The sequence below is a fragment of the Lithobates pipiens genome, unplaced genomic scaffold, assembly GCF_037356315.1.
Source record: "Lithobates pipiens isolate NorthernLeopardFrog02 unplaced genomic scaffold, aLitPip1_a1.2 Scaffold_166, whole genome shotgun sequence".
NCBI classification, from domain to species: domain Eukaryota; kingdom Metazoa; phylum Chordata; class Amphibia; order Anura; family Ranidae; genus Lithobates; species Lithobates pipiens.
Window position 1 is genome coordinate 960,897 of NW_027507752.1, and position 27,415 is coordinate 988,311.

At 44.5% G+C, this 27,415-nt stretch overlaps 1 protein-coding gene across 1 annotated transcript in view; it reads left to right on the top strand.

Annotated features, from left to right (window-relative positions):
- Positions 1-27,415, top strand: part of LOC143986492 (synaptonemal complex central element protein 1-like) — a 63,969-nt gene that overhangs the window by 18,165 nt on the left and 18,389 nt on the right. The window contains exons 4-9 of the mRNA XM_077484833.1: positions 535-609; positions 5,149-5,196; positions 6,769-6,823; positions 10,766-10,855; positions 26,818-26,881; positions 27,055-27,121. Coding sequence (XP_077340959.1) covers positions 535-609; positions 5,149-5,196; positions 6,769-6,823; positions 10,766-10,855; positions 26,818-26,881; positions 27,055-27,121 — 399 coding nt within the window. The remainder of the gene's footprint in view (positions 1-534; positions 610-5,148; positions 5,197-6,768; positions 6,824-10,765; positions 10,856-26,817; positions 26,882-27,054; positions 27,122-27,415) is intronic.

Here is a 27,415-nt window from a genome sequence, read left to right on the forward strand (position 1 = left end):
AATTTTCAGTCCGTTCGCAGGTTCTGGTGCGAAACCGAACTGGGGGGTGTTCGGCTCATCCCTAATTAGGACACTTGCCTGTCCAGGGAGCTTGCGAGGTCAGCACCCAAGCTGATTTTCAGATAAGCTCTCAGGTGCTGCATCCGCCATTCGTGGTAAGGTAAACCGTCAGTAAAGCCTTTCCGCTTCACAGCCGGTTCCCTACTGCGCATGCGCAAACCGTTCTGCACTTTCTAACTGGCATGGTGGCAGGGAAAGGAGGAGGGGGAGCCGAACTTCCACGGAACTCACCACAACGGAGTTTTACGAAAGTGGGGAAGAGTACCTGTCAAAAGCAGGTACCCATTCCCCCCTGAAAGGTGCCATATGTGGCACCGGAAGAGGGGAGGAAGCAGATAAGCGGAGCTTCCACTTTTGGGTGGAACTCCGCTTTAAAGTAGTTATTGATGTAGATTTGACATATTGTTCATGTTCATGTACAGTGGTACCTGTCCTGTGTGGGTGGTCATAATTTTTTTTTTTTTCTGTGTACAGCTCATGAAGAAATGCAAAAAGAGTTGCAGGATCTGGTGAAAAGCAGAGAGAACGTGGAGGAGGAACTCCAGGGGGGTACGTTTTCATTCTAACCAAGTATAACAATTTTACAGGAAAAATTCAATCATTTCAAGGTGAGTGACAGTTAGCCCTCGTTTATAGCGGTGTGATTTGTTATGTGATTTGAGAGTTCCAAATCACGTGACAGATCGCCGCCCATTGCCAGCAATGGAACAGTTCAAATTGCTGTTACTCATGTTTCAGCGACTTTGAAAAAAGGTTCCTGCACTACTTTTTTAAATTTCATTGCAACTTGCATAGACTTCTGTTAAACAAAGCCGCAATGAAATCTGAGGTGCAAATCGCACAGAATTGCGCTGAAGTAGCGTGATTTCAAAGCCACGCTGGCATGAACCAGGGCTAAGACTAGGTTCACACTGAATCGGATATGAATCGCACAGGAATGTTCACCGCATTCCGGTACAATTCACATGCGATTCAATGTGGTGTGATTTGAACCCATTCACTTTGCATGTAGCAATTTTGGGAACTCACTGCAACCGGATCAAATTGCCGTTTTGTACCATGCTATTTGGTGCAGGCAAGTGCACTGCGTTTGCGACCTGCATTTGTGGTGTGGTTAAGACTGTACTGATACCTGCTACAGGTCACAAGGTCAGTGTAATTTTAATCCTGTGGGGGAAACATGTGCGGATCGTGGGTTTCTCACATCGCATTCTAGCTACAACTTAGCGATATCCTTATTCTTCAAAAATAATTCATACACTATAAATATCATAATCCCTAGTACACCCCCCCCCCCCCCCCCGATGGGGGTGCCCTCTTGCGGCTGTCTAGCACTCCATTCCTCACTTCACCCAGCCGACTTCTCCTCCCCAGCAGCATGTTACCTACTGGTAGAAGGTGCTACACAATTTTAAACATTTTTTAAAACTTACTAGTTATAGATGATAGTGTCGCGCAGTGTAAGGAGAAAAAGAGTGAGAAAGTAAGAGAAAAAGAAAGAGAAAGTGAACAGAGAGATTAGATATTAGAACTATAGACGAGAAGTAGTAAAAATAACTATATAAATGGATAAGGACTTGCTTACTTAGTGTCAGAAAGTCACATTTTATCATATATGTTCCACAGTGAACACAATGTGCTATATAAATAAGTATATATTAAAATGGCAACCATGTAATAGTATCTGGACAATAAAAATATATACACAAATACTCCAATAGCAGCGATGGTAAATGTGCAAAAAAATGCAGTACAACGTGCCAAGTGATTGTGCAAATAAAAACCACTCTAAATATATCAAATAAGAAAAAATGATAGCAGTACAATAAAACATAGACTAATATTTTATATAGTGCATTCTATTGTGCAAATAATGCTAGCAGCAAATAAACCAGTGCATACATTTGTGCAAACACTACAAGCAGCAAAATTAAATAAAGTGCTAGTGTTATATATTATTCAGTCCTTGAAATTAAAATAAGCGTGCAAATTCTTCAGCTTTGTTTCGAACTCAAGTGTTGGTGCTGTCATAAGTCATGCAAACACAAGAGTGCAGTGATTGTTTCTTCTCTCTGTCCAGTAAGTGGGTGGATGTGCCCTTACCTCACGGCTGTGAGGTTACAGCCTTATTAGAATATAGGTGTGTATGTCCTATCGTCCTCAGCTCTGGTACCTTAAGATGGGTATACCTCACAAGACATAAGAATAGTGCTCCATAGTGTAGTAATTCAAATAAAAATGATTTTATTAGATGCTAACAGCAGGGGACTCACATTGTGGAGCACTCATATACAGCGGTGTACAGATAAAAACAAGCGGTGCGTTCCAGCGTCACTTCCGGTGTCTCTCTCTCTTTCCGACGCGTATTCGTCACCGTCACGTGACTTCATCAGGTCAGGACAAAGTGCCACACATGCTCAGATCAAATTCTTAGACCAAAGCTATTGGCTACTAGCCTGAACGTAGTCCCGTCGTAACGAAATAACGTCACCACATTCTAAACGATCGGATTTTCCGACAACTTTGTCCGACCGTGTGTATGCAACAGTTTCGGACAAAATCCATTGGACAAAATCCGACGGATTTGGTTGTCGGAATGTCCGACCGTGTGTACAAGGGCTAAGGAGTAGAAGATGTAAATGGATTTGTGTCCATTTACAAATGCCTACCTCCAATCCGATCCGCAAAAAAAAGTAGAGTGGGCTCTATAGAGTAGAGTGGGCTGCCATGCACCCGCTCTGCTCATTGACCGGTTACCGAGTGACTTAGGTGGCCCTCGCTCTTCAAAAGGTTGGGCACCCCTGCCGTAGGGTAACTTGCAGTCAAATGGACTGGAAAAAAAATGGGGAGTAGTATTCCTTTCACGCCCACTAAAATTATAAAGGATAAACAAGGCCACTATACCATGGCAACAGGGAAAAGTCATGAAAATGTAATCACCTTACTCTCCTATTACACTCCCAACACAGGTCAAATACACTTCCTTCGCTCAATGCTAACAGTGATTATGCCCCATGTGATGGGACATGTCATTTTGGGGGGGGGGCGGGGATAGCAATACTTCCCTAGACCAAATCTTAGATAACTCTAACCCTAGGAAGACAGTCCTAAAATACACCCCAAAACAGAGTGGGGTTATAGTACGCCTATAATTTACACAGCTACGAATTTATCAATATATGGAGAGATGCCCATCCCATCACTAGGGACTACACATTTTACTCCCACATGCACAAAACATATTCCCGGATCGATCGCTTATTCACATTTTCCCTTCTGCTTTCGTATATGTCGTTAGCTAAAATACTCCCTATGGCATAGTCTGACCATTCTTCTATCAAAGTTAAATTAGGGAACCTATGGTCTAAACCACAACCATCGTCTTGGCGATTAAACTAGTCCATACTAAATTACTCTATTATTGCCAAAGAAGTTGAAACGGCTCTCCAGCACTACTTTCAGGACATCAGAAATGCCAGGCCCGGATGGATTCTCTGGACACTATCACAAATACGCAGAGATTCTGACCCCATATGTGCTCTTTTTACAACTTATTAAGAAAGGGCTCCCTTTTTACCACCACACGAAAATAACGCCTTTATTCATGTTATACCAAAACTGAAGAAAGACCATGGGGATGGGGACTGCACGAATTACCACCTGATATGGTTAATAAATGTAGGCCTCAATATAATGACGGTGGTATATGGTCCCAGCGAGGATAGCAGCCTTTGTCCCGGGAGCCTCCCCACAGTACTTCAGTGGATTTACCATAGACGGCACCATGTTCCACACATGGTGAATGTGCCCAAAAGTGTGAAGGTTCTGGATACAAACATACAATTTCATATAGTCATTGACCTAAGTGAATATCACTAAATCACCTCTACATGCACTGCTGGGACGCCCAGTGGAGGCGACATTAAAACACCTGAAGAGACTCATTACCTTCATATTTGTAGCAGCAAGAATATCTATTGCCAAATCTTGGAAGTCCCCTACGATCCCTTTTCAGCTGCTAAAATCTAAACTATAATTGTGAATGAACGCCTCTCTGCAATTCTAAATGATAAGGTATCTTTGTTTGCCAAAATATGGGACCCCTGGATTAAATACCTCGCGGCTATATAATGAGATGGGATTGGCTCTGGAGTACATTTCTCCAGGGTCAGAGTGCACCCTCCTTCACTTTCCTCTCTTCTTCTCTCTATCATCTCTTTTCTCTCAACTTGAATTTGCTTCTAAGGGCCCATGGACCAATTATAGCCCCTGGGTCCATTAGGAAGTTATACTAGAAGGATGCATCTAGTAGTGGTAACAAGGGGAGATGAGGATCCTCCCCCCCCCCCCCCCCCATGGTTCCCCATGCTGCATGTTGGAGTACGCCTGCGCACCACCTAGAAAGGTGTTTTGTTTTATTTTGTTTTTTCGGTTTAGGTTTGACTATACTTTATAAATCTAAAATGAGGATGATGATGATACCCACAACCTCACATAAATATAAGATAATTGTTGATGTAACCGAATCATAAGTGATTTGTTAAATGTACAATTACTTCCTACTACAATGGTAAATGTTGATCTTGTACTTGTTAAATGTTCTGAATAAAAATATTGGAAAAGGAAATGTGACATCTAGGTCTTTAACATGGACCCTAGAGTCCCAAAGTCTGTGTCTTGGGGAGGCTAAGGCTAGCCTGCAGTCCCCACCAAAAGCCTCTGCCCCATTGAGCCTGTCACAGAGCTGAACTGGATAATTTAGTCTGCTGCAGGTCACTCATCAAACCACATTTCTACTATCCATACACAGTGATTAAACCCTTTCATTTCCTGTGACACTTCATTTACTGATTGTTTGCTGGGGGTGGCTTGGTGGGTACACAAGAGGTACAGGGCTTTGCCTGAAAAGCAACATGGAAAGATGTTCCTAAAGTCAGATCATTTTTATTGTATCAAATTTCACCTAGAAGCTAATTTTGCCAAGATGTTGTGAAAGAGGAAATTGGTATCAGTCTGCTTTCTAACACTTTGCTTGCTCTAAAAAAAGAGCTGCACATCTTGCAAGGCTTATTTGCTTTTATCTTTCAGTGCGTGCGGAGAGGCAGAATCTACAGGAAGAGCTGGAGAAGAAGCAAGGTAAAGAAACTGGAGTAAGATGCTGGAATTTAATTCCTCAAGTAACTGGCAACCAGTGGAAGGATTGACAGAGAGAAGTACAATCCTGGGCAAAAGTTTGGAGAATGACACAAATATACATTTTCACAAAGTCTGCTACTTCAGTGTTTTTTTCAAATGTTACTATGGTATACTGAAGTATAATTACAAGCATTTCATAAGTGTCAAAAAAATTTCTTGATTAATTACACTAAAGCCCCATACACACTATCAGTTTTTCTGCTGAGTTTTTCCTTCAGATTTACCAAAACCATATAATATGAGGTCAAACCTTGGGAGTTTCAATGTGTATGCAATCAGGCAGACCCTTCACTACATGGTTTTGGTAAATCTGATGACAAAAATCAGCAAACAATCTGATAGTGTGTATGGGGCTTTAGTTTATGCAGAGTCAATATTTGCAGTGTTGACTCTTCTTTTTCATGTCAATTCACCCTGACATACTGTCAATCACATTCTGGGCCACATCCTGACTGATGGCAGCCCATGCTTGTATAATCAACGCTTGGAGGTTGTCAGAATTTGTGGGGTTTTTCATTGTTCACCCACCTCTTGAGGATCGACCACAAGTTCTCAGTGTCTATGGTGTGGGGAGTTTCCTGGCCATGGACCCAAAATTTTGATGTTTTGTTCCCCAAGCCACTAAGTTTTGGACCATTCTTTATTCATTTGTGTTCTTAGGCAAAATTGTGCCCACTCCTTTGACTGATAAGCAACCCGACACATGAATGGTCTCAGTATGTTTTACTGTTGACATGACACAGGACTAATGGTAGCGCTCACCTTTTCTTCTCCAGACAAGGCTTTTTCTAGATGCCCCAAACAATCGGAAAGGAAAAAATGACTTTACCCCAGTCCTCAGCAGTCCAATCCCTGCACCTTTTGCAGTATAAGTCTGTCCCTGATCTTTTTCCTGGAGAGAAGTGGCTTCTTTGCTGCCCTTCTTGGCACCAGGCCATCCTCAAAGTCTTTGCCTCACTGCGTGTGCAGATCAGTGGCAGCTGGTGCTCAACATTTTTGGGAGGGTGCAGAAAAACTCTGAAAAAAAACCCCATCAATTGCAGCCATTGTGCCAAACGCTGCCACTGTGCCCCATAAAATGCAGCCACTGTGCCCATCAGTTGCTCCCACTGTGCCCATCAATTGATGGGAGAAGGAGCTGAGAGTCCCAGCGGGGGACACCCAAAAAAAAAAAAGAGGTTTGGAACTGCTCCATGCAAAACCATTGCACAGAGCAGGTAAGGCATGTTTTTTTATTTTAATAAGAAAAAATAAAGCTTCACGCTTGTGCGGGTGGTTGAGGGTGAAGGAACACACCTGTTCCTGCAGCCAAACCATGCTGCTCTTTTGGAGATGTGCCAGGCCGCCATTCATTCTTAATGACACTGCTACACATTTTCCTGCACCTTTGTTTTAAAAAAAAAAACGCAGGTACCCTTTCCTGCATGAAACACAGGCACAGCAGCCTATTCAAAGGTGTGAACCTAACCTTACAATCATATTTTTATAGTGTTATTTTAAATATCTTTTCAGAATCTGTCCAAGTTCTGAAGTTGAGATATGACAGCTACCTGGAAAAGGAGAAAAGGTGAGCAGACCATATATTATTTATCATTCAATATCCATCAGATTTGAATATCTTAAAAGCTAAATTAATGCGGCATTAAAGTGATTGTAAAGTCTCAGTTTTTTTTTTCTATTTAAATAACAAACATATTATACTGTATTTATCGGCGTATAACACGCACCCCAAGTTTAGGAGGGAAATTTAAGGAAAAAAAACTTACATTTAAATGCCCATCAATGCAGCCTGTTTTTAAAAATGGTGCCGCCGAGATGTCCTGTGTATCTTGGCGGCGCCCGGAAGTTCTCGGCGGCTTTTGGCCGCCTTCGGCCGTACTCGGCAGCTTTCTGCCGTTCTCGGCCCTTCTTAAGCCGCCGAGTACTGCCGAAGGTGGCTTAAAGCCGCCCAGAGCCCAAAAATCACGCGGAAATCGCGGGGGAACGGCGTATAACACTCCCCCGCAATTTTCCCCTGATTTTAAGGGGAAAAAAGTGTGTGTTATACGCCGATAAATACGGTACTTGCCTACCCTGTGCAGTAGTTTTGCACAGAGCAGCCAGGATCCTCCTTTTCTCGGGTCCCTGGCTGGAGCTCCTGGCCCCTTCCTCCTGTTGAGTGCCCCCACAGCAAGCTTGTAGTTCCATGTATCCATTCAGACACGGAGCTGCGGTTCTGCCCCACCCCCTCTATCTCCTGATTGTCTCATGCTGCTATCAAACTCATTTAGCCAATGGTGTCTCTGTTGTGTCTCAGCCAATCAGGAGGGAGAGTCCTGGACGGCCGAGGCACTCATGGACATCGCTGGATAGAGATGGGGCTCAAGTAAGTATTAGGGGGGCTTTGTGGGGGCTGCTGCACACAGAAGGCTTTTTATCTTAATGCATAGAATGCATTAAGATAAAAAAAAACATCTGACTTTACAACCACTTTAAATCCAAAAAACACCAATATATTAAATTGCAGATCACTGATTCTTAGATGTGGCGGCTGCCTTAGTTTTTGGGGTTTTTTTAGGCTTTTTTTTCCCCACTTGTTGATCCAACCAGCAAGTCCTTTATTTTTAAGCTTCCTTCAAACTGGATTACGATGCAAATACTTACCTTAGTTCCAATGGTCCAACACCCGTAATGTCCCTCGCTAGCACTGGCATCTTCTCCCCTGGTTGTTTTGGGTGTCCATCTTCAGCCATTTTTATTGCATGGGTGTGCAGCCATTCCCATACACTGGCACTGTGCTGAAATTTAAAGTGAGCTGTGTATTCGCAGCTCAGGGAATATTCCACAGAGGATTTTAAAAAGGAAGATAAGAGAACTTTATTGCAGAAGAGGCATTGCGTGTCTCTTCTGCAATAAAACTTCTGCCTGTTTGCGATTTTTTACTTGAGTTCAGCTGTAACAGACCAAGATGTCCAGTAAAAGTGGCATTAGAGGGTGGCAACAAACCATGTAAGACTGGCAAGGGTACTTAAAATTGTCAGCTTTTATTTGATTATATAAAATCTTTGTAGCCAGGGTCGGCTATTATGCCTATAATTTAGAGACATTTACATATTCTTCTACATATTTTTGGTAAAAAAATCGCAATAAGCGAATATTGATTGGTTTGCACAAAAGTTATAGTGTTTACAATATAGGGGATAGTTTTATGGCATTTTTATAAATAATTTTTTTTTTACTAGTAATGGCAGCGATCAGCGATTTTTATTGTGACTGCGACATTGTGGGGGACACATCGGACATTTTTGACACATTTTTGGGACCATTGTCATTTATACAGCAATCACTGCTATACAAATGCATTGATTCCTGTGTAAATGACACTGGCAGTGAAGGGGTTAACCAGGGGGTGGCAGTGTAGGGGTTAAGTGTTCCTAGGGGTGTGTTACTAACTGTGGGGGGCTGGGCTTTGTTTTAGTGAACACTGATCTCTGCTCCAATCACATGGAGCAGAGATCAGCGTCACTTGTTGCTAGGCAGCATCTCCTCGTTCAGCCGCCCCATGAGACGATCGCGGGACCCGCGACCGGACTCACTGGGGTCCCAACCGGCACACGATGGCAGGGCGGCATTTAAAACTGGACGTACCTGTACGCCAATATGCCTGCCCGTGCCATTCTGCCGACGTACATCGGTGTGTGCCGGTCAGGAACTGGTTAACTGACAATTCTATATTTTTTCACTCTTCGCTATAAAACATATCCAATAAAAAAAATTATTAAAGATCTAATTTCTTCATAAATTTAGGCCAATATGTATTCTGCTACATATTTTTGGTAAAAAACATCCCAATATGTATTGATTGGTTTGTGCAAAAGTTATAGCGTCTACAGACTTTGGGATATATTCTGGAATTGTTGTTTTTGTTTTATATTTTTACTAGTAATGGCAGTGATCAGCGTCCTATAGCAGGACTGCGATATTGCAACAGACATTCTGACATTAACTGACACTTTTTGGGAACCAGTGACAACCAATACAGTGATCAGTGCTAAAAAATATGCACTGTCACTATACTACTAATGACACTGGCTGGGTAGGAGTTAAACAGCTATGGTGATCAGAGGATTAAATGTGAGACTATCCAGTGTTTTGGTGTAAACTGTGTGCTGCTTTTACTAAGGGAAATTATGGATTTTAGCTGACAGGACAGAACTCTGCCTTGTTTACATAAGCAGAGTTCAGTCCTGTGTTTTTCGGACGATTGGCGGGTGCCAGCGGTCATCCATTGGCCGGAACCTGATGACCAGCATCTTTTGTATTTAATCACAGCAGAGCTGGGTCGCCGGTGGCGCACGTGCACGTACCTAGTATGTGATCCAGTCGCTGTATATCTGTGGTATATGGTCTGCGAGCAGTTAAAGGAACCAGTGATCTCCTGAGAGTGGTTAAGCAGTCCATAGATGAGTCAGTTTGTTCAACCAGCGGGTTGAACAAAAAAGAAAATGACACATGTGGATGGGGTAATCCTCCCTGTAGAGTTATTGTATTGGGGAGACTGGGGAAAATCCAACAGGGCAGGTATACAGAAGTCAGTTGGTAGATTTACTTCTGTACACCACAGTGCCCATAAATGCAAAGACATTCCCTGCTGAACAAGACGAGACAAATTTCAATCCATGTGTGGCCAGCTTTAGCCATACATTTATGATCCATCTGATGCCACCATCTCTCTGGGGAAAAGTGTGATAAACAACACTGAAAGGTGCTTTTGTCCCGCTTATCACAGGAGACAATAGCAGAAATTAATACATGTCCAAAGACATGCAGGTAGGTTAATTGGCTTCTGTCCAAAATTGGCCCTAGTATATGAATGTGAGTCGGGACCTTGGATTTTCAGATTTTTTCCAAAGACAAGGGCCAGCCAGCAGAGTCCAGGTCCTCTAATAGAGGCAACATCCTCACTTAAAGTGATTGAAAATGGTGAACACTATATCATGTCTATGGGTAGTATTTGGAAATATTATATTAAAGAGGCGTTTCTGCGTTTCAGCAGCTGCAAAAACTGTAGCTGGTGACTTTTAAAAAGCAGCCACTCACCTGTCCCACGATCCAGCAGTGTGCTCACCCCAGCTGGATTCTTGACTATGGGCACCAAGCTGTGACAGCTTGCGGCTTAACAATCATGTACCGCTGCGCAACATGAATAGCGGTTGCGGTAGTCTGGGATCTGTCACGTGTCCCAGAAGACTGCAGGGGGGAGGGAGGGAGGAGAACTTCTGCTCTGATTGCCTAGGTGGTCGGAGCAAAAGTGGGAGTGGGTACCTGTCAAAATCAGGTACCCATCCCCCCCTCCATGCTTCTCAAATGGAGGATGAGTGGTTAAAGCAGAACTTCCTCTTTTGGGTGGAGCTCAGCTTTAAGCACTGTTGTGTGCCCATGATATATTTAGTAACTAAATTTTTAGATTGTCTTTCAACATTACTCTATAACTGAAGTTCTGATCTAATTCCATAATGTTGTTGAACAGGCAGCAGGAGCAGTTAGAGGACTATAAAAAGAGGACCACCAATCTGAATACTCAAATTCTGGAAGAAAAATTAAAGCAAAGAAAACAGAGGTGAGAGTGGAATGTGGGCAAGTGTCCGTGCAGGAAGGGCTTCAGGGGACGGTGCCTTGCATTACTGGGAACAAAGAGAAGGCAAAATTATTAAATACCTTCTTCTGTTTTGTGTATACAAAGGAGCATGGGGGAGCTCATGGCCATAATGGAGATGGTATTGACACAGCCCCAAATGATCCACAACGGCTCGAAAGTGATATGACTCATTATGCCTCACAGATTATACGCTGGGGTGTTTGCTTTCCAAAATGGGGTAATTTTGTGGGCAAATCCATTGTCCTGGTGCTCCAGGGCCTTCAAAACTGTAATAGGTGGTTGTGACACGAGATGTGTCATTTTTGCTCGTAGAAAGACTGAAGGTGCTACTTCAATGTTGGTCCTCTGTATGTGACCAGGCTGTGTAAAAGTCTCACACATGTGATATCGCCATACTCGGGAAGAGTAGCAGAATGTATTTTGGTGTGTAATTTGTTGTATGCATATGCTGTGTGTGAGAAATAACCTGATAATATGACAATTTTGTAAAAAAAAAATCTTAATTTTGCAAAGAATTGTGGGAAAAAATGACAACTTAAAAAAACTCACCATGCTACCTACTTAATACTTTGGCATGTCTACTTTCTAAAAAGGGGTCATTTGGGGGGTATTTGTACTTTGCTGACTTGTTAGTGTCTCACCTGATGTACTGAAGGCCTGATCAGATGTGATCAATTTTCAGTGATTGGCACCATAGTTTGTAGACTCTTCACAAAGACCAAATAATATACACTAAGCAGTATAAATTTTGGCCAAAATTTATGAAGAAAAATGACTAATTAGCAACATTTTATGACAGAAACAAAAAAAAAAGGCATTTATTTCACAAAATTTAAGTTTATTTTATTTATAGCACAAAAAAAAAAAAAACACTAGTGATTAAATACCACCAAAAGAAAGCTCTATTTATGTGGAAAAAAGGACACAAGTTTCATATGGGTACAGTGTTGCATGACTGAGTAATTGTCATTCAAACTGTGAGAGCGCTGAAAGCTGAAAATTGGACAGGAAGGGGGTGTAAGTGCACTGTATTGAGGGGGTTAAAGTGATTGTAAACCCTTTACACCCACTTTACTATAGGTAAGCCTATAATAATAATACCTTTTTTGTTCAGATATATATACCTTTTTGTCCAGACCCATTTAACATATTTCATCACATAGTTCTCTCTCCCCCCCTTTCACGTCCATTCCACCCATTAGAATACAGTTTATCGCCCTCCGCATTTACCAGCAGCTTCCCTGCACAACTAACATCTGTGCCCCTTATACATTCCGCAATCATCAGTCCCCGTCTTTTTCTTTTTTTTATTATTATTATTTTTTTAATTTCTATTTTTTTAAAATTTTATACTCTTCCGTATATTTAATACATCCTCCCCTTCAGCGTGTGGGACATTATGATTCCCACACACACTAATACATTCCTGCGACGCAGTCTCACACTATCTGACTGCGTTTCATTGGTTCCCATGACTACTGTCTCCTCCTCCGACGCTGTCCCTTACCACACTACTGCGCATGACCGGTCCCCATAGTCACCTCTATATAGACTTATTTATTTATTTATTTCCGATGTAGTTTTATACTATGCCTTTACGCATGACTGGTTCCCTTGGTTACCATCTCCTTTTCTCATGCAGCTCCTTATTACCCCATTGCGCATGACAGTCCTCACGATCTCCGTACATGGCCCACCCATTACACTCCACTCTCTCCTCTATTTATAGCTTACCACAACTAATATGGCCACTGCCTGAGGAAGGAGCACACATGCTCCGTAGCGCCGCTCAATCCAGCCCATTCCCGGAAGTCGCAGCATCAGTTTACAACAGAGCAGGGGTATCACACCAATCGGCCTCGCTCTGACCATCCTGAATCGCTGCACTTAGAGGGCGCCGTCTCTCTTTCCTATAATAAGGCTTACCTGTGTAGCTACTGTGGATATCTCCTAAACCTGCTTGATTTAGGACAGGGATATGCAATTAGCGGACCTCCAGCTGTTGCAGAACTATAAGTTCCATGAGGCATAGCAAGACTCTGACAGCCACAAGCATGACAATAATGGGCGGGGACATCATCCGGTGATGTCCCTATATAAGTCGCCGCGCGCCCCGTCATTGTGAGCAGAGACAGCGACGATGCAACATCTGAAGAGAAGAACAGAAGACGGCGACAGCGGCGACAGAAGACCGGGCCTACAGCCTGTAAAAGAGCTAGAAGAAGGCGCGGTGGCCCGGCAAGAAGAAACAAAGAGGGGGACAAGACCCCCGAAGTCGGAAGAAGAGGGTGGCGACGAAGAAGAAAGCCGGGCTCCTCCGCTAGTAAAAGAGCTAGCAGAAGATAGCGGAGGAGTCCAGCGAGAAGACCCCCCGAAGACGGAAGACCCCCGGAGCTGTGCAATAAACTATTTTAACCCTTGTGTGTTGTGTTTTTTTTTTTTTTTACTTTTTTTCACAGGTGAATGGGTAGGGGTACATTGTACCCCATACTCATTCACATAGGGTGGGGGGCCGGGATCCGGGGGCCCCCTTATTAAAGGGGGCTCCCGGATTCCGATAAGCCCCCCGCCCACAGACCCTGACAACCAACGGCCAGGGTTGTCGGGAAGAGGCCCTTGTCCTCATCAACATGGGGACAAGGTGCTTTGGGGTGGGGGGGCCGCGCCCCCCCCTTTCCCAAGGCACCCCCCCATGTTGAGGGCACGCGGCCTGGTACGGCTCAGGAGGGGGGGGCGCTCGCTCGTCTCCACCCCCTTTCCTGGCCGGTCGGTAGCGTGCTCGGATAAGGGTCTGATATGGACTTGGGGGGGGGAGCCCCCACGCCGATTTTTCGGCGTAGGGGTTCCCCTTTAAGTCCATACCAGGTGATGGGGCCAGCGACGCCTCCTTCGTTGGCCCCGGCTACCTTGAGACGTGCTCAAAATGAGCAGACTTTTCTCCAGGCGGGAAAAGTCCGTTCATTTCAAAAGTACGGCGGACTGGCACACACACGGCCAGATTGTCCGCCGGACAGATTGGAGTGCAAAAATACTTTCTTAGTCCGCCGGACTTTTGGGTAAAAAAAGTCAGCCGGAAGCCCACACACGGCGGGATTGTTTGATCGTGTGTACGAGGCATTAGTGGACGCCTGCACACTCCAAGTGTTAAATCACACCAATGGCATTTAAAGATGTGGGGCAGACGTCCGTGCATGCTCTGATCAAACTCGTGTCAAGAGGATAGACTCAGTGCCGATTCTAAGGCACCATAAAGTGTGAGTGCACATTTCTTGTATATTTTTTTATCGGCCAAAATAAATCTTTTATATAAATATATTGCACAATGATGAATGTTCAATTTTTGTGTGATACCAACACTGGCATGGAGGAATGAGGAGCATCTAATGGCTAAATAGTTGGAGGAACGCCAGGATAGTGGAGTGGTTATCCCTATATGAACCAAAGGCAAAAACTTTTCTAGGCTCTGGTGAGTGCCCATTTTAGAAGGTGGTGATGACACAAGAAGTGGTGAAAAGTTACTGTTACAAAGCACGGATGAAAATTGAAGTATATGAACACATTGAATATATATGACCGTATGCATGGACTTTGTATGTCCAACTATATCCAGCTTGGATTATTCAGTGAACTGCCGTGTTGCTATTACCCTGCTTTCCATTAATTATGACTGAATTAGGATCCAACATAGAGAACTAGTTGTGTTTGATGTCTGAGAGATTGTATGTCTGATTGTGGTGTGTCCATAAGACAATTGTCTAATTTTTAGATGTACGTGGTAGAGGTTTGGTATTACCATATATTTATTAATTGTTAGTATTATGTGGAGTTTTCAAATAAGGATGATTTTTTTTTTACATATAATACCGGTTAGTTCCTCTTTGAAGAATTCTTTGGGAATTCCTTTCCTTTCCCTTTGTTTTTTTAAGATGTCAGCAAAGCAAGTCTTTGAACAGGATCACAGGAGATAGTTTCTGTGATGTTTACCAAGGCGAAGGCAGAGCTCCTCTGGACTGGACGGCTTAAGTAGGCAGGACTGATGAGCAGGATATCATCAACAGCTGAGTAACTCTGTAGAGATAGGTGCCAGCAATTAGTCGTCAGCTGAGCAGCCAGCTCCGAGAAGTAAGGGCTGAGCCCAGCCCTGACACTTCTCCTTTTATATGCATTTTTTACGTTAGAGTTAAGCCACCCAGGACTTTTATTAGCTCTTTTAAATTTATTTTGCTAGCCCTTATTTAATATGCTCTTAAAGCATACTTAAGAAAAAAAAAGCATACCCATTTTTCCTCCATGTTCTTTGTTCCTAATATTTTATCCAAATGATTATCTTCTAGCAAGGATCGTAGTTTAGGAAAGTTGTCTCTTTTGAAATTCAGTGTATTTATATTCCCCTTATGCTTCCTATTTGTGTGATTTTTACTAAAAAAAATTGACCTGTGATCGTTATTTGCTAAATTGCCCCATATTTCCACATCAGTGATCAGGTCTGTATTGTTGGTTATCAGTAAGTCGAGTAACACTTTGTTTCTAGTTGATACATTTACCATCTGACCCATGAAATTCTCCTGCAAGACATTTAGGAACTGGCGGGCCTTAGATGAATGCGTGGTTCTATCCACCCAGTCTATGCCAGGATAATTAAAATCCTCCATTATAATGACACTTCCCATACTTGCCGCTAATCCAAATTGTGATAGGAGGTCCGCCTCTGCCTCCTCCCTCCCTCCCCCTGGTTAGGGGGCCTATAGCATACTTCCAGTATTACTTTACCCTTAGTTTGCTCCCTTTGTAGCTTTACCCATAGGGGTTCCACCTCCTCCCTTGCTTCCTTAGTGATGTCATCTCTCACATTCACTTGTACATCATTTTTGATATACAGGCATACCCCCTCCCCCTTTTTTACTCTCTCTATCCCTGTGATATAGGGAATTCCCTACAGACCTGCTGGTTTAACTTCTATAGTTGGGCAAGATATTGGAGAGTTTAATAACACATAGACGAGTTCTTGCTGGAAAAAAGTATTTTAAGCAACAGACAGCATGGATTTATGAAAGTCAGAAGTTGCCAGACAAACCTGATTTCTTTTTATGAGGAAGTGAGCAAAACTTTGGACAGAGGGGTGGCTGTGGACATGGTATACTTGGACAGAGGGGTGGCTGTGGACGTGGTATACTTGGACAGAGGGTTGGCTGTGGACGTGGTATACTTGGACAGAGGGGTGGCTGTGGACGTGGTATACTTGGACAGAGGGTTGGCTGTGGACTTGGTATACTTGGACAGAGGGTTGGCTGTGGACGTGGTATACTTGGACAGAGGGGTGGCTGTGGACGTGGTATACTTGGACAGAGGGGTGGCTGTGGACGTGGTATACTTGGACAGAGGGGTGGCTGTGGACGTGGTATACTTGGACAGAGGGGTGGCTGTGGACGTGGTATACTTGGACAGAGGGGTGGCTGTGGACGTGGTATACTTGGACAGAGGGTTGGCTGTGGACGTGGTATACTTGGACAGAGGGGTGGCTGTGGACGTGGTATACTTGGACAGAGGGTTGGCTGTGGACGTGGTATACTTGGACAGAGGGGTGGCTGTGGACGTGGTATACTTGGACAGAGGGGTGGCTGTGGACGTGGTATACTTGGACAGAGGGTTGGCTGTGGACTTGGTATACTTGGACAGAGGGTTGGCTGTGGACGTGGTATACTTGGACAGAGGGGTGGCTGTGGACGTGGTATACTTGGACAGAGGGGTGGCTGTGGACGTGGTATACTTGGACAGAGGGGTGGCTGTGGTATACTTGGACAGAGGGGTGGACGTGGTATACTTGGACAGAGGGTTGGCTGTGGACGTGGTATACTTGGACAGAGGGTTGGCTGTGGACGTGGTATACTTGGACAGAGGGGTGGCTGTGGACGTGGTATACTTGGACAGAGGGTTGGCTGTGGACGTGGTATACTTGGACAGAGGGGTGGCTGTGGACGTGGTATACTTGGACAGAGGGGTGGCTGTGGACATGGTATACTTGGACAGAGGGGTGGCTGTGGACGTGGTATACTTGGACAGAGGGGTGGCTGTGGACGTGGTATACTTGGACAGAGGGTTGGCTGTGGACGTGGTATACTTGGACAGAGGGGTGGCTGTGGACGTGGTATACTTGGACAGAGGGGTGGCTGTGGTATACTTGGACAGAGGGGTGGCTGTGGTATACTTGGACAGAGGGGTGGCTGTGGACGTGGTATACTTGGACAGAGGGGTGGCTGTGGACGTGGTATACTTGGACAGAGGGTTGGCTGTGGACGTGGTATACTTGGACAGAGGGGTGGCTGTGGACGTGGTATACTTGGACAGAGGGGTGGCTGTGGACTTGGTATACTTGGATTTTGCAAAAGCGTTTGCTACAGTTCCCCACACATAGCTAATGTATAAGGTTAAGTCTACGGGTCTGGAAAAATCTGTTTGTAAATGGATAGAAAACTGGCTAAAAGACTGAATTCATAGAGTAGTGGTTAATGATTCTTACTCTGAATGGTCTAAGGCAGTGTTTTTAAACTCCAGGTTAGCCGGAAAGTGTTAATGGGGCACTGCGGTCATTGGTTGTCTTTGAGCCAGCTTGTCGGCTTGAGGCCTATTAATATATTTGGAGATGGACCGCAGTGTAATTTGGTTATTTATACATATGTATGTCAAGGAGAAAAAAACAATAATAGGCGCAGCAGATGTATCAATCTCCTCACTCAGCGCAATGGTGCATAAAAATTCCAAATAAAAAAACACAAATGTACATAAAATAATAATAAAAAAAAAATTGTTCAGGTTGCCCGGTAGCAGCCGCTTACTCTAATACACAATATTCTCTCTATGACAAATGCAAAGTACTGATATACAAATCATCCAATAGCTTTTATCATTAGCGCCTCTAATTGGATGATTTGTATATCAGTACTTTGCATTTGTCATAGAGAGAATATTGGTTGATTAACAGTGTAAGGGATCTTCCCGGGGTAGGGTGTGTTTGGACACAGTTCACAGCAGACTTGGACTTTATAAAGCAGACCTTGGCGTTTATTCGTGGTACAAACAGTCCAACAAACAAAATTATACAGCAACACCGTGCTTCTTGTGTATAACAGGAACAAAATAATAACAAAAACAAACAACCTAGCCCGGCTGGGCGCTTACTAACAGGTTCTTCTCACCTATCTGACACTTATAAACACAGCGTCTTTCGCCTGGATATCGCAGGGTGAGTTTTAGCTCCAGCAGTGGCTGTGCTTGCAGCTTCCTCAAACACACAGACTGTTCGTTTCCCTGGCTGAGAGCAAACACCTGCAGGCCCGCAGAGCCTTTACCTTCCCAGGCTAATTAGGATCAAAGCTCACCTGATCCAAAACCCAGAACTGGAACGAGGGATGGGGGGTGTGGAATGACAGGTCCCTCTACCAAACCTACCTGCCATTCCATATAAACCCAGGCCCGGCAAGATTAAATAACAACTCAGCAGCATATTGCTGCTGAGAAACTGATCCATCCTGGACTTACCATCTCACACTGTGTAGCAACCTAGGTGAGATGTACACCCCCTCAACCACTTCTCCAGTGACATGTCTACATATCCCCCCCCTCTTTTTCAGACCGGAGGGCTGAGCCTTTTGTCCCCACAGACAACTCACCCTCGACAATGCGTCAGCATTTGCCTGTAATTTCCCTGGCCTGTGATCCACAGTGAAATTAAAGTTTTGTAAGGACAGAAACCATCTAGTCACTCTTGCATTTCTCTCCTTGTTTAACTTCATCCATGTTAGGGGGGCATGGTCTGTCACCAACTTGAATTTCCTGCCTAGCAAGTAATACTTTAAAGATTCTAGGGCCCACTTCACTGCCAAACATTCTCGCTCCACAATGGCATAATTTTTCTCGGCCGGGGTTAGTTTTCTACTCAAGTATGTCACCGGATGCTCCTCACCATTCACTACTTGTGAGAGTACTGCACCTAAGCCTGTGTTAGAGGCATCTGTCTGGACCAGAAATTCTCGCCTGAAATTGGGGGTAACTAACACAGGTGGTTGGCACAAGGCAGACTTAAGGCTTTGGAAAGCCTTCTCGGCCTCTGGGGTCCACGTGACCATTGCTGTCTTTCCGCCCTTTGTCAAGTCAGTTAGTGGAGCAGCAACTGAGGCAAAGTTCGGCACAAATCTACGGTAATAACCGGTAATACCCAGGAAAGCTCTAACCTGTTTCCTTGTCAGGGGTCTAGGCCAATTCTGTATTGCCTCAATTTTATTTAGCTGTGGCTTAATCAATCCTCTCCCAACAATGTAGCCCAGATATTTGGCCTCTTCTAGGGCTAGAGCACACTTCTCGGCATTTATGGTCAACCCTGCATCACTTATGGTATCCAACACGGCCTGTACCTTACAGAGGTGACTTTCCCAATCAGGGCTAAAAATGACCACATCATCGAGGTAGGCGGCTGAGTAATCCCGATGTGGTCGCAGAATCAAGTCCATCAACCTCTGGAAAGTTGCAGGCGCTCCATGTAACCCGAATGGCATCACTACATACTGGAATAGCCCATCAGGGGTGGAGAATGCAGTTTTCTTTTTAGCCTCGCCAGAAAGTGGAATCTGCCAGTAGCCCTTTGTGAGATCGAGGGTGGTTATGTACCTGGCGTTACCTAACTTCTCAATCAACTCATCTACCCTGGGCATAGGATAAGCATCGAACTTGGAGATCTCATTCAACTTTCTGAAATCGTTACAGAACCTCCAAGTTCCATTGGGCTTTGGGATTAGCACAATCGGGCTGGACCATTCACTCTGTGACACCTCAATTACCCCCAGATCAAGCATACGTTTTACCTCGTCAGATACGGCTTTCCTACGTGCCTCCGGTATCCTATAGGGCTTTAGGTTTACTCTGCTTCTAGGCTCAGTTTCAATGTGATGATGGATGAGGTGGGTACGCCCTGGGAGGTCAGAGAACTTGTTTTTGTTTTTCTGTAAAAATTCCAGAGCCTCCTGTTTCTGTGACACTGATAGAGCATCACCTACTTTGACTGGAGGGATTGGTGGTGACAAATTATTAACAGTATTTGTCGCCACCAAGGATTCCCTGTCTTTCCAGGGCTTGATCAAGTTTATGTGATAAACTTGGAAAGGCTTCCTTCTACCTGGTTGGTGCACCTTGTAGTTCACCTCACTGATCTTTTCAACAATTTCATAAGGACCTTGCCACTTCGCTAAGAATTTACTCTCAACAGTGGGGACTAGTATAAGGACCCTATCGCCTGGGTTGAATGTCCTGATTCTTGCGGACCGGTTGTAAATTCTACTTTGGGCCTCTTGAGCTCTCTGGAGGTGTTCCCTTACCAGGGGCATTACAGTGGCTATACGGTCCTGCATTTGTGCTACATGCTCAATAACACTCTTGTATGGGGTGGACTCACTCTCCCATGTCTCTTTTGCAATGTCCAGTAGACCCCTAGGGTGACGACCATAGACCAACTCGAATGGTGAGAACCCTGTGGATGCTTGGGGCACCTCCCTAATAGCAAACATGAGGTAGGGTAATAAATGATCCCAGTCACGACCATCTTTTCCCACCACTTTCTTCAACATATGTTTCAAAGTTTTATTAAATCTCTCCACCAATCCGTCCGTCTGGGGGTGGTATACAGAGGTACGGATGTGTGAGACTTTAAATAGTTTGCATAATTCCTTCATCAGTTTTGACATAAATGGCGTACCTTGGTCAGTTAGGATTTCTTTGGGGATCCCAGTCCTAGAGAACATATAAAACAACTCACGTGCAATTGTTTTAGATGCAGTGTTTCTTAAGGGTACAGCCTCAGGATAGCGGGTCGCATAATCTATGACTACCAAAATATACTGGTGTCCTCTAGCTGACTTTACCACGGGACCCACTAAATCCATGGCAATACGCTCAAAAGGCACCTCTATAATAGGGAGCGAAACCAAAGGACTGCGAAAATGTGACACTGGGGCACTAACCTGACATGTGGGGCACGACTCGCAGTATTTTTTAATGTCATCATATATCGCCGGCCAAAAAAACCTCTGGAGAACCCTCTCTCGCGTTTTGTCAGTCCCCAAGTGTCCCCCAAGAACATGGTTATGTGCCATGTCAAGCACCTGACGCCGGTACGGCTTAGGTACCAGAAGCTGTTCCACAATCTCATCCTTAACCTTATTGACTCTATAGAAAAGATCATTAGTCACCGAAAAATGTGGAAATCTTTTTTCAGCATCTGGTTCCTGAGGTACCCCATTCATAACAGCAACCTGCTCTCTCGCATTTTTGAGAGTGGGGTCCTGTAATTGTGCAGCGCCAAAATTATCCCTAGACACCTCTAAGTCTAGTATATTTTGCTCAGTGGGAGGAGCCTCCTCCTCCCCAGCCAGGACCTGCAAAGGAGAACAATCATTTTCATCCTGCACACTTCTATCATTCACAGGGGACAAAGCAACCCCCTTAGAGGTATCCCCACTCCTTTTGGGGATTTTTCTTTTTTCCCAGAGAGCCCAGAATAATGGAAAATCGCGCCCCAATATTACATTATGCATGAGGTTTTTTACCACACCCACTTCATATTGTACGGTGCCTTGTTCAGTCCCGACGTTAGCCAGCACTATAGGGTACACTTTTGTATCACCATGTATGCACACAACACTCATATGCTTTTTAGACTCTAAGTCCCCAGCCACCAGGCTAGCATGCACCAAGGTTACGAGGCTTCCCGAGTCCATTAACGCCTCAACGGGAAGGTCATTGATGGTAATATTGCAGATTTGCGGTTCAGTCTCTAGTCCAGGAACTGCAGCACAAGATGGTTCCGCAAACAGCGACTGACGCCGGCTAGCGTCACACTCCATGGGTTCAGTGGTAAGAGGGCAATGGGCCGACACGTGTCCCGCCTCATGGCATCTCCAACACTGGATAGGGCCTGGTCTCTTTGGCAAGGAGTCCTTTTCAGAGCCCCTTAGCCACCCGGGACCATCACCAGTCTTTTGTCCCTGAGACACCACTTGAGCCCTTTTCCCTCCATCAGCACCCCTCCACACTCCCCCAATAGATGGAAGTCTCTTACCAGCTGACGGCACAGATCTGGCGCTCCGGGGAGGTGAAGATGCTGCAGGAACATCACGGAGGTAGTCCTCAGTCGCCTGGAACCTCTCCACAAGGTTGACAAGTTCGTTTGCATTCTTAGGATCACCTTGTCCCACCCAGCGTTGCAGGTCAGTAGGAAGCGCTCGGAGGTAGCGATCCATCACGACCTTCTCTAGGATTTGTGCAGGAGTAGAAGTGTCTGGCTCCAACCACTTTCTTGCCAAATGGATTAGGTCATACATCTGGGACCTCGCTGATTTGTCCAGACTGTAGCTCCAGTTGCGTACCCTCCGGGCACGGACTGCAGTAGTAACTCCTAGTCGGGCAAGTATCTCCTCTTTTAGCCGAGTATAGTCCTTAACCTCTTGCTCACTGAGGTCATAGTAGGCCTTTTGAGGTTCACCTGTTAAATAGGGCGCAATTACCTCTGCCCACTCAGCGGCTGGTAACTTCTCTCGCTCAGCCACGCGCTCAAATACTGTTAGATAGGCCTCAACATCGTCCTCAGCAGTCATCTTTTGCAGCGCTTTCTGCACAGTCCTTCTCCCCAAAAAAATCTCTGGAGCGGCTCCCATCACTGTGGGTGGATTAGCAACCACAGGCGCCTCTCGATTTACTATCAGGTGCTCGATAAGTTGTTGATGTTCATGTCGTCTATTGGCCTCTGTCTGAGCCTGCTGTTGTTGCAAACTCACTTGCATAAACTGCTTCAGCATCTCCTCCATGTTGCTGGACTGTTCTTGGAGTGTAGTTGCAGCTTTCACCCAGGACATAAGCAGCTGTAGCCAAGTCTGTCCACACCGTTGCCCCTAGCAACCGTGTTGCCCGAATTCTCCACCAATTGTAAGGGATCTTCCCGGGGTAGGGTGTGTTTGGACACAGTTCACAGCAGACTTGGACTTTATAAAGCAGACCTTGGCGTTTATTCGTGGTACAAACAGTCCAACAAACAAAATTATACAGCAACACCGTGCTTCTTGTGTATAACAGGAATAAAATAATAACAAAAACAAACAACCTAGCCCGGCTGGGCGCTTACTAACAGGTTCTTCTCACCTATCTGACACTTATAAACACAGCGTCTTTCGCCTGGATATCGCAGGGTGGATTTTAGCTCCAGCAGTGGCTGTGCTTGCAGCTTCCTCAAACACACAGACTGTTCGTTTCCCTGGCTGAGAGCAAACACCTGCAGGCCCGCAGAGCCTTTACCTTCCCAGGCTAATTAGGATCAAAGCTCACCTGATCCAAAACCCAGAACTGGAACGAGGGATGGGGGGTGTGGAATGACAGGTCCCTCTACCAAACCTACCTGCCATTCCATATAAACCCAGGCCCGGCAAGATTAAATAACAACTCAGCAGCATATTGCTGCTGAGAAACTGATCCATCCTGGACTTACCATCTCACACTGTGTAGCAACCTAGGTGAGATGTACACCCCCTCAACCACTTCTCCAGTGACATGTCTACAACAGATGTTATATTTGATATTATATATGTTTTATTTGAATATATATTTCTTAAAATAAAGTAGGCTGCTACGGCCTTTTGTTACTCCAACCTTGGTGTGATCTCAATTTAATGGGAATAAGGAAAAGGGGTTGGGGATAGGTAATTAGTGTGATCACATCTGTTATACAACAGTCATGGTAAAACATTTCCCAGCTGTCTTCTGTCATACAAACCTGTGAATAGTATATTGAGGAATTTTCTGTATACCGTTGTCTATATTCCGGATGTTCCTACCTATATGGAGATACTACCTGAAGACTATTGTGCTGCAGTGTATGTGAAATTTTCTTTCATGTGTTTTTTTTATTTCCTTTTTTAAATAAAGAAAATGTTTATGTTAAAAAAAAACTACAAAATTTTCTTTCTCTACCTCCTCTTCTTAACATATATGCAATTGTCGTTGTTACTTCACTCCACTACAATACTCCTGATTGGCCTGATTACAACCACATTCATCCCTCCACTTGACTAACCACAACCTTTTTTTTTTCTGTACAACATTCACTGTTTAAGATGTTTGTATATATATCTGCACCATCATTGTAATGTTTATTTACCTTGAACTTTTCCAGAATAAAAATCGTTTGTAAACAAAAAAAAAACTACTAAAGGAGAAGTAGACCCTAAGGGCCGGTTCACACAGCGAGGCGCGGCGAGGCGTCTCCGACTTACCTCGCCGCGACCTGCGGGGAGCTCAGCGGCGACTTGCAGAGGACTTCTGTATAGAAGTCAATGCAAGTCGCCCCCGAAGTCGCCCCGAAGTAGTACAGGAACCTTTTTTCTGAGTCGGAGCGACTCGAGTCGCTCCTCTCAGAACGGTTCCATTGTACAGAACGGGGGCGACTTGCGGGAGCGAGGCGAGGCGAGCCATGTCGCCTCGCCTCGCCTCGCTGTGTGAACCGGCCCTAAAGCTTTTTTTGGCCCTACTTCCCCCATTGGTCAGGGCTGGACTTACCATTGGGCTTGACTGGGCTCAAGCCCATGGGCCCCACCCAATAGGGGGCCCCATGTTCGCTCATAGTCACGCCCAGTCCTGCCCTATGATGGACATAACACAGGGACTGGGCGTGAATGTGAGCCCAGCAGAGTACACTTGGCTACTCTCGGCTCCGCTCGGGACTGCAAGAGGAGCCGAGAGCCGCCGAGATACACAGGACACTGTATCTCGGTGGCGCCATTTTTAAACTTCAAGACTGCAATGACAAGGCTGCAGATGACCTGTTTTCAACCGGCCGCAAACTAAAGTCCACTGTTGGCTGCCATTACTCAAGTGGTCTCTTTTTACCACTGGTAATTTTTTGGCGCAACAGAACTACTAAAAGTCTACCAAAAGACCACTCCCTTATTTTAGTCCTTATAGGAATAGCCATAAATTTCACTCATTGCAGAACAGTGTACTATGGCAATCTATGTTCATGCCAAAACTTGTAAAAAGAACCTCATGATCACTTACATTTATCTTCAGTGTTTTCTGGTAATAGTGATAACATCCCCCCTCTTCTACATATCTAGGATTTCCTCTTTACTGATCTCACAGCTCTTTCATGCATATACTGTAGGTTAAGATTTTACAAGCAAATGACTACAAAACTATAGTGCAATAATTTGATAACAGGACCAGTATTGGCAGCTTCCTATAAAGATTTCAGCTGTCATCCCAAGCTTTCATCTTGTTTTCATGAGGCTGGGTTCACACAGGTCTGGCTGCGTTTTTCAGTCCGGTGTCCTGCGCATTTGTATTCATCGGTTCAAGTGCGATTCAGGTGTACCCAAACCGGACTCAAACGCACAGGACCCTTTTCGAATTTGCACCAGAGCTGCCCGGACATGTGTAAACTGTCTCCATTAAAAGCCCATCACATTCGGTTTAAAAAACATCCAATTTGCATGTATGTGAACCCAGCCTAAAGAGGATCTTTACTGCATCTGAGCACCACAAATCAAAAACATGGTTTCATTCATTTTTTTATTCAAAGCAAACCCCATCCATCCATGTCTCTATGCTTTATTTTCTTGAGACATCACCTTGAAAAACAACTCCCTAGAATTTCTGGGTCTGGCCATCTTGAGTAAGGGCAAATTATTTGTGTAGCATTTACTTCCTGGAATCTATCTGTGCTTAGGTCAAGCATGCATGCAGGAGAGTGTGCTTAGCTGAGAAAACTACTCTTCTCCTCTTCTCCTCCCTTTCTGAAGACTCCTGGAATGTATAACATAATTTCCCTAGGAAGCAAACCAGGAAGTAATTGAAGAAATGTAAAAAAAAAATAAAAAAATGTAAAAGTAAATATGATGTACTTTCTTATCTATTTACGAATGCTATCAGCATGAAGTTTAAAAATGTATGTTGATTGGATGAGTGAAGTTCCATGCAGGCATGAGGACATTTATATATAGTACAAAGCTTTGCATGTTATTAAAATGGAGTTCCACCCAAAAGTGGAACTTGTACTCATTTGACCCCCCCCCCCAGGTGCCAATCGGGGGAGGGGGGAATGGATACCTGTCTTTCACAGGTATCCTGTCCCCACTTCCAGGAGCCATAGCCATGGTGCATTATATCAGCGCTCGGCTCCCACCTCCTCCCCCTGCCGCCAGGCCATTTGGAGAGTGCAGCGGTTGCCTCGAGAATGCGCAGTAGGGACCGGCGTAATGCCATAATACTTCACTACCGGGTTCCCTTACTAACAATGGCGGCGGCAGCACCCGACAGCTGATGGAGACCTCAGCTGCGGTGCTGACATTGCCGGACTCCAGAACAGGTAAGTATATATATATATATATATATATATATATATATATATATAAATATTAAAAGTCCACAGCTACAGTATTTGTAGCTTATGGCTTTTAATTTCGCAGCAGTGGGCAGTCCTCCGCTTTAACTTACTTTGAGAACCTTTTTTGCCTGGACTAGTCCTTCCGGAAATGATCTCCATTCATTGAAATACATCATTAAAATACCCTTGTCCAGAGATACACATGAGCATGCCATTGCTGGTTTCTGAAAATGCTAGTAGTTCAGCATTTGAGTTCTGGTCCTGGAACATGCATACAGGAGAGAGTCTGAATTTCTTACCTTGCTACTTGTACCAGAGTGGTATTGAAGCCAAAGTGTGGACATGGCAGCTAGAACACCAGAGAAGGATGGGTCAGCAATGGCAGCCAACATATAACTCTCAAACATTCACTGCATATAGGTCCTAGCCTAGAACTGTTATGAAACATGTGGTTTATATGGAATCATCACAACACTGATATGTCTGTTTCTTCTCTTGCTTTATTTAGGATGGCGTTTCAGGACCAGCTAGAAGATCTTATAACCAAACACAAAAACCTGGCAGAATTTTATGTAAGGATCCTTGGATTTTTTGGTCTTCATGTTTAAAGGGAAAGCTGGCTGTGTGTTCCCCTGGCTTCAAGAAAAGGACAGTGGATGTGATATTACCTTTGTAGCGTTCGATTCTTGAATTTTTTAGTTGTTATAAGATAGTATACATAACAGCTCGCTCCATTTTCTTTCAGAATCCGAAGATGCTTGAAGCAGAGCTCTCTCGCTTGGAAAAACAGAAAAATGAACTCATACAGGAAAGTAAGTACTGATTATTTTCTCAAGAGAAAAGGGGGAATTACAACTAATGCTATGTTTTTAAACATTGTAAAAGTAGCAAAACTACAACTTTCATATGTGTATGTTTTTGGCTTAGCCCCAGATCTAAAATATATGCCTGCTTCTAATGATTAGAGAGAATAGATTGGAGAGTCAGTGTGTGTAAAGTAATCTAACTGCCTTAATAAAGTAATCTTACAACAGTTCAAGGTCATGTGACCCAAAGCCATGAGTCGGGATGTTGACATCGGCAGAGCCTTCCATGATCAAACTGTA